The following is a 7,398-nucleotide window of genomic DNA, read 5'->3' as shown; positions in this document are numbered from 1 at the left end:
GTATATGCTTTACTATGCCCTTCTGTCCAAGAAACAGCTCAATTTCTTTGTGCAGTTCGAAAACACGGGAAAGCTGCGCACCTCGGTGTGATAAAGAAGTAGGCTACGTTGTGTTTAGCTCCAAGCTCGTTGCAAAAAAAACTTTAAATAGACGATGATTCGAGTCGTTTCTTCTGATGTATTTGACAGCACTCACAGCAATTGATAACACATTTTTAAGTTCTGGTAATGACTTGGTTGCAAGTGCATGCCGATGAAGCACACAGCGTGTGACTGTTACGTGAGATACATCCTTTTTCACAAGGGCAGTGAAGCTTGATTTGTTTCCAAGCATGGCAGGTGCACTATCGGTGCAAAGTGAAACCGCACATGTCAAGAGTCATTTCATGATTCAAAAAGAACTTCTTGACGATATTGAATACGTCAAGAGAGTTTCTTGTATCTGTTTTGATTAGCTTTAGTGCACTGAATGTTCTTTTCGCAACCGCATTTGAAAGTGGCAAACGTGACAAAACAGCAAAAAAAGTTTTCAAGTTAGGACTTAGAGCACTTGTCAGTAGGCTACCATCAGGAGTTTTGCTTGTGTAGACTTTGCTTCAATAGTCTTTCCATTCTGACGTCTTACTTATTGAATCCACAAATACATGTGATCCCACTCTTGTTCTAGCCTTTCTTTTTCAAGCAATTCTGACAAATATGGATGTTTCCTTACAATAGATGAAAAAGATGGTGGTTTTCTTGTAAATGCATTGGCTGGCATAAGACACTTAATGTCAAGTATTTCCAGATATCTTTTTTGTATTGATATGGCAGCTTCTACCAAAAAGTTGCGGCAGTCCATCGTAAACTGCACTATATCACTTTTGTTAGCCACAGCTTTTAGGCCATTAATGGTCCCAGTAGCTGAGGCTCCAATATAAACATTTTCTACTGGAAAGCTAAAACCTCAATTGCTAAGGTAACAGGGATCAGTTGTCAGTAGATGTTACAGAAAATATATTTCGCACTTATTCAGTGCATCGTCAGTTCTGATAAAGGGCAGTTAAAACCTACAAGTAATGTTTTAAACGACATTACAGTGACGCAATAATGTCAAAACATGAGCGTAAAAAATTGAAAAAGCATAAGCGTAAATATTGAAAAAATGCTGAATGAAAACTAAACCAAGCCGGCAGTAAAGTAAATTACTGTACGTATCAAATATAAACTAGAATTGATGAAAGAGCGATGAGCAAAGCCTGCAAATGTAGCGTTGTGACAAATTACGGCAAAGAAAATAAAGTATATGCGGAACACGGCAGTCAAAGGCAGTGATAAACAAACTAAGTACAGCGATAAATAATTAAATGGAGCGTCTTGGAAAACACAAAATGTAGCGTTGTGGAAAAAAGAGTAGGCAAAGACGGCAGTAAATAATAAGGCAGTAAAATATTGAAAAAATACCAAAAATGTAGTGGAGCGTCAAAAAATTAAACTTGTGGCAGAATTAATTTTTGGATATTTATTTTGGCATGTATCGTATGTATCCATTTATCTTCACAAGCATCTAGATCAGTGGTTCTCAAACTTTTTACAGTCTAAGCGCACTTACAATACTACAAATAATTCTGGGCACACTTTATATAAAAATGCACTAAAATGTCATAATTAAGTCAAATAAATAAAACTCAAAAATAAAGAAATTATATTTTTATTAATGGGAAACATGTGCTTGATGAGCCTGTGAGATTTTCTCAACGTTCGGTCTTATGTTTGAGAGGCAAACTCTCATTTCCTCATCGATGCATTGCAGAGTTCCTCTCTTTTTACACTTAATTGTGGCGAGGGTAGAAAAGCCAAGTTCACATAAATATGACGTTGAAAGTTGCAATAAAACAGTCAGTGCTTTTTTAGATATCGCGACATGTTCTTTTCTGATAGAAATCCAAAAAGCTTCAAGAGACCACTCTTTGTATTTCATCATCAATCCACGATCTGTGGACACAGCTGCCAGTTCTTCTTCTTCTGTCAGTGTTAAACTATATTCAGAGGTACTTTCTAAAAAAGGATTTCTAATCCAGTCATATTGCGCAGTGTTAAGTGATGGAAAGTAAAAATTCATTTTTTCTTCTAAAGTTGATAAATGTTCAATTACAAGTGGAAGGATTTCAGTTTTGCAAGTATTAGTTACCAATAGGAACATTTCTAAACTACCTTTAATCGCTGCACTTTTCCAAACGTGTATTTTTTCTGAAACGCTTTTATCTTGTCAGTGGATGTAAGAACGTTTTGCCCTTTCCCTTGCATACTGGTGTTCAAAATATTGAGATGCTGAAATATATCTGCCAAATATTGTAATTTAGCAATCCAAAATTTACACTGCAAGAGGTCACAAAAATGTGACTGCTTCATTGCTTCAAAAAATACAAGAAGTTCTTGTCTTAACTCGTGTACACGAGTAAGCACTTTGCCTCTTGATAGCCACCTCACCTCGGTATGTAAAAGTAATCGTTTGTGTTGAGATTCCATATTGGTACAGATTTTTTCAAATAGCCGCGATTTTGCAGGTCTTACTTTTATAAAGTTTACCATCTTAACAACTTCATCTAAAACCTCTCTTAAATTTTCTCCTAAGGTTTTTGACATCAAGGCCTCTCTATGCAGAAAGCAGTGAGTTACAATAACATTCTCGTTTTTCTTCTTTATAAAGGATACAAGTCCCTTGATAGAAGGTGCTCCATCTGTGCAAATGCCTACACACGATTTCCACGATAACTGCCACTTATCAAGGTAGTCATTCAGAATGTTAAAAACGTCCTCACCTTTAGTAGTCACACTTAATTCTTTGCAAAAAAGAAACTGGTTTGTTATTTCGTTTTCGTTAATAAAACGAACGAATGCTATGAGTTGTGCCTTGTTGGTAATGTCGGTAGTTTCATCAACTTGCAGAGCAAAATCTGAAGAGTGGAGTTTATTACCACTTACATTTTTCTCAATATCAGAAGACATTTCCAGAATACGCCTGCGAACAGTATCGTCTGACAGAGGTATCTTGCTTATTTTTAATGCTGCTTCGTTTCCTAACATCGTACTGACAATCTTTTTGCAAGCAGGCAAAATAATTGACTCACCTAAAGTATGAGCTTTCATATTTTGAGCAATCAGTTCAGAGACTTGGTAAGAAGCAATTTGAGCTTTATCAGAAACAGTCACTATACTCTTAAAGGAACTTGCTGTTTTTTGTTGTTGCTCAGACATTCTCTGAAAATAGCTTATGGGTTTATCTTGTAGATAAAAGTGTTTCTTTTTAAAATGTTTAGCAAGTTTACTAGGGACCATTGATTCATTGGCCATCTTCATTCCGCAAACTAAACGTACAGGCAAAGGATTATCATGACTTCCGATCCAGGAAAACCCAAAACTTAGATAGCTATCATCATATTTACGTTACTACTATACTTCATTAATGACTACCTACAGTACACTACTATTAACACCTCTACCACCTTTCCTATGAACACTAACTCAGCAACTAGCGATTTCTTTCTGCTTTACAATTACATTCTGAATCTACTCCAACAGCAAAAAACACACATAGACAATTGCTATTGTGAGCAACAATAGACAATTGCTATTGTGAGCAACAAATACAAGTTTTACCGAATGTCTGCGACCGTGCCTGAAATTATCGTAATAATGATGTTAAACGGAAGGAGCAGATAAGAAAATTGATCTAATATGGTAACTATTCTTTTTGTTTTTCTTATTAGAATACTTTTTTAGGAATGCTGTTGGGCACACCTAGATAACCCCTGGGGCGCACCAGTGCGCCCGGGCACACCGTTTGGGAACCACTGATCTAGATTATCAATATTGGGTTGTTCAAGAAATGTGACATTGTAGCATTGGGAAAGTTGTGGTTCAGTACTTAGATCATGGACCATTTAACTCATTAACTCATTGACCATTAACTCATGACTCATTAAAGTGCTACTGCACGATGACTTTGACCGCACTTTATCTGAAAGAGCATGTTTCAATCTATAAATACCAACCTCGCCCTTACTTTTTAAGGCTATAATTATCTCAATAAAAATTATCAAAACTATGGTTTTCCACGCGCTTGTATTTTTGGCCACGTTCCGCCAGCATTGCGCAACACGCGGATTATGACGTCAGTTGGAGTCAGTCAGATCGAAGCGACAACTGGTTTTACAAGTCTTTTACTAGTTTTAGTTTAGCTAGTTGTGTTTGTCCTAGACCTAGAGAGGAAGGAAGTTTTTTTTCGCTGCTTCGATCTTGTTGCACGTGCTTTTTATGTGAAGACAGGTAGTATAGGCTCTTTGCAATCTCGAGTTTGAAAAAAATAAGCCAGGTCTGTTGACTTATCCATTGAAATTGTTGGTGAAGGGACAGACCAAAGCTGTCATAGGCCATGCAAGGTAAGGTACGGACCGTACGGTACATCTTAACCAATGTTATGTGACATTCTTGTAAGCTTCAAGTCTTTAGTTCAAATATATAAAACTTTTAAAACAAAACATTTCTCTTGCAACTTCGTTTCTTAGATTATTGTAGTTCTGAGCCAAACATTTAAAATGGTGAAAATTTGCTCTATCACACAAAATTTGTTTCTGGTGCAAAGGTGACATTTTTTGCCTTCCTTAACAATTAACGTTTGCAAATTAACTGGTGCAAGTTTGCTCATCAAGTCCGCAAATGGAATGGACCCTTCCCTACCAGTGTTATCTGCTCAAATCACTTTCTTGAGCAGGATTTTGAAAATTATTTTGAAGTTAGTATGGGATTTTGCAAACGTTACATTCTGAAGAAATCTGCTGTTCCCACCATAAAATGTACTTCTGCTACCGGTACGTCTGATGCTACTGCATCTAAGCTGGATAGAGATCATCGAATGCAAAAGCGGACAATTGTGAAGGTTTGTAGTTACACAATAGAAGCTATAGGCTGCATATCCTATGTAATGTTTTTAGGCCTACTTGTTTTAAAGTTTATGAACATACAATGTGCCATCTGCTCAAAACGATTAAGTAGTTATGTAATACCGGTACCACTCTTATAGTCTAATTACAACAGATCACAACCTTGCAAAACAGCAAGGTTGCAAAACTTACTGTGTTGCTTACAGTACTTACTTTGACATAACACCTTTTATCTCTCAATTGGGATTAACAAATTTTGGCTCAGAATATGTGGCTTAGCAATTTTTTATATAAATTTGATGTCCAGATTGTTTTCTTTCCTAACTTTTACAGAATGTAGCTAGTGGGATTCATAATCTGATCATAATTCAATGTTGCTCAAACTACAATTGTGCTACCCAGGTCTTCATATGTGTTCAGGAGGTGTGTGAGACATGCAGTAATCTGATATTAATTGTCAATTTTTTGTAGGCCATGAATGATGAAATGGGTGCGGGTTCGACCAAGAAAAGTAAAACCACTGCATCTCAACAAGCTGTGCCGACTGCTGCTGAAGATTCCATTGACGTTGCTATGCATGATCAGATGACAGTATGTAGCCTTGCATTGTTGAATTGATGAACCAACATAATTAATATAGGCTACAGGTTCAATTTAATGTGCTGCTTGTATTCAGTTAGGGGTGACGTCCTCCTTTATCTCTGGTGGTGGCCGAAGGGTTTATCGTTCTATCATATTTCATTCTTTTTTGTAAATTACCCAGTAGTCAAAATCACCGCATAATGCTGTTGCATTAATCTCTTATGTACAATTCAAGTGCATCTAATACTGGCATGGTACCAATTTCAAAACGTTATAATCTTCAATGGTTGTTAATAAAGCAAAGTGTACTTTACAATACATATTAGGTATTGGAGGTTGCGGAATGCGGATGTTGACAAACAAATGGTTAGCTGCGAGTTTTCAAGTGAGTCATTCGGATGTTTCCACCCAGTGTGAAACAGCATCTTTCCAATCCAAGGCTTGTCAGGTTTCATTAAAACAGGAGCAGACTACAAAGCGATCTGTTGGTGAGTCACATCAATAAGTGCTTATCTGCTATCTTTTTTTTAAAGTTTGATTGATTCTGCAGTCAATGTTAAAATGTTTCTTTTTGCTTATTTACAACTACTCATAACAGTCTATTGTGCCACTACTACAGCATTAGTTCTCAACAGGTACCCAAACGTGGTTTGGACGAAATACCGTGGGCACGAACACTGAAACAATGTTGCTTTCCAGTCCGGTTAAGCCAGTTGCATCTTCTACCCCACTTAAAAATGGAGATGCATCTGCTCATTCTTCATTTTTCTATCTGTCATCTGAATATGAACTATCCGAGAAGTCGTGGGACACAACAATTGAAGGGCAGCAATATTTGAAATAAAATAGTCAAAAAGATTGGTGGAGTATTGTAGAGTTACCTTAGTAGTGTAACAGTTGCATGTTATAACCGGCATATCTAGTATGCTCTTAAAACATATCCATTTGCATATGGGTGGAACCAGTATATGAAGTATATTCCTTCATCGCCTTGTAGGCTATTAGGTTTACATTTCTATTGACATCTCTTTTTCTTATGAGTGAGTTCACTTGAGCTTGTTTACTGTTCATTGTTCAACAGCCTTTCAAGAGCTGGTTGCGTAATTGTTCCATTCATTATTAATCGACTTGCTGTTACATTTCCCAGACAATTCAGGCTGGTCGCCTAACGCCTATAGGCAGGTGCTGGAGTGGCTGTTGGATGGAGAAGTTCTGGGCAAGTCCAACAGAGTCGTGCTGCCATCCTGCATTGTGTCATTTATCCGCAGAAAGTATCCCAGTGACGATGGAGACTATGCTGGGTTCCAAAGACCAGTGTTAACATTTTAGTCTTGGTTTAACCTGGTTTATTGCAACCGTTTCGTTTATTTTTATTTTTCGATTTGGTGTTTTTTGGTTTGGTTTGTTTTCGATTTGTGTGTCGCAATGCGATTTATCATCAGTATTGTATGTTGGTTTATTCTTTTACTTTATTTCTGCTTCAATTTGGCTTATTCTGGTCTTTTTTTAGCTTCATCTAGATTATTTTTAAAGAACGGAGATGTCAACACCGCCGAAGACAGTCCCAATGAATGCTAAAGCGTTATCGCATGATAGTCGACTGTAGGCTACTATGTCCTGCAATACCGTACAATACAACATATTTTCGATATAACCAAGTTTGGCTGTTGTAATCTACGAAACTAGCCTTCGGCGATGGGCTTCGCAAACCACTCCTGGCACACAAGCATGGACAACTAAATTTGTATAATGCTGGCTGAAAGATGCGTCTTCACTATGGATGCCTTATAAATTTGCGCATTCAGTAGCAACCAAGCCTATCTCAGCTAGTTTGGTCTCGACTCCAACTGACGTCATATCGCTAGGTGGCGTTGACGAGTTTGCTACTTCCAGG

General features: G+C 37.3%; 1 protein-coding gene across 3 annotated transcripts; it reads left to right on the top strand.

Annotated features, from left to right (window-relative positions):
* The first annotated feature begins 4,202 nt into the window (after nucleotides 1-4,202).
* LOC145774588 (uncharacterized) lies at nucleotides 4,203-7,178 on the top strand. 3 transcript variants are annotated; one of them, XM_082585857.1, is made up of 5 exons: nucleotides 4,203-4,421; nucleotides 5,394-5,513; nucleotides 5,831-5,992; nucleotides 6,140-6,329; nucleotides 6,652-7,177. In XM_082585857.1, exons 3-5 carry the CDS (start codon nucleotides 5,848-5,850, stop codon nucleotides 6,671-6,673), a joined length of 357 nt encoding a protein of 118 aa, XP_082441983.1. In that variant the 5' UTR covers nucleotides 4,203-4,421; nucleotides 5,394-5,513; nucleotides 5,831-5,847; the 3' UTR covers nucleotides 6,674-7,177. The 3 variants fall into 3 exon arrangements, with proteins under 3 accessions (XP_082441983.1, XP_082441984.1, XP_082441982.1); XM_082585856.1 differs by lacking the exon at nucleotides 4,203-4,421 and adding an exon at nucleotides 4,437-4,918; XM_082585858.1 differs by lacking the exon at nucleotides 4,203-4,421 and adding an exon at nucleotides 4,435-4,918 and having other exon boundaries at nucleotides 6,140-7,178.
* The last annotated feature ends 220 nt before the right edge of the window (nucleotides 7,179-7,398 follow it).

The sequence above is a fragment of the Aplidium turbinatum genome, chromosome 7, assembly GCF_918807975.1.
Source record: "Aplidium turbinatum chromosome 7, kaAplTurb1.1, whole genome shotgun sequence".
In the NCBI taxonomy this organism is placed as follows: domain Eukaryota; kingdom Metazoa; phylum Chordata; class Ascidiacea; order Aplousobranchia; family Polyclinidae; genus Aplidium; species Aplidium turbinatum.
Note: the sequence above shows the minus strand (reverse complement) of the source record. Positions and strands in the feature narration are given on the sequence as shown.

Excerpts from the sequence above, each read along its gene's own strand:
- LOC145774588 (XM_082585857.1), top strand. The coding sequence starts at position 5,848 with ATGCGGATGTTGACAAACAAATGGTTAGCTGCGAGTTTTCAAGTGAGT. Across the intron at positions 5,993-6,139 it reads GACTACAAAGCGATCTGTTG|GTACCCAAACGTGGTTTGGA; the intron begins GTGAGTCACATC and ends AGTTCTCAACAG. Across the intron at positions 6,330-6,651 it reads TGGGACACAACAATTGAAGG|ACAATTCAGGCTGGTCGCCT; the intron begins GCAGCAATATTT and ends TACATTTCCCAG.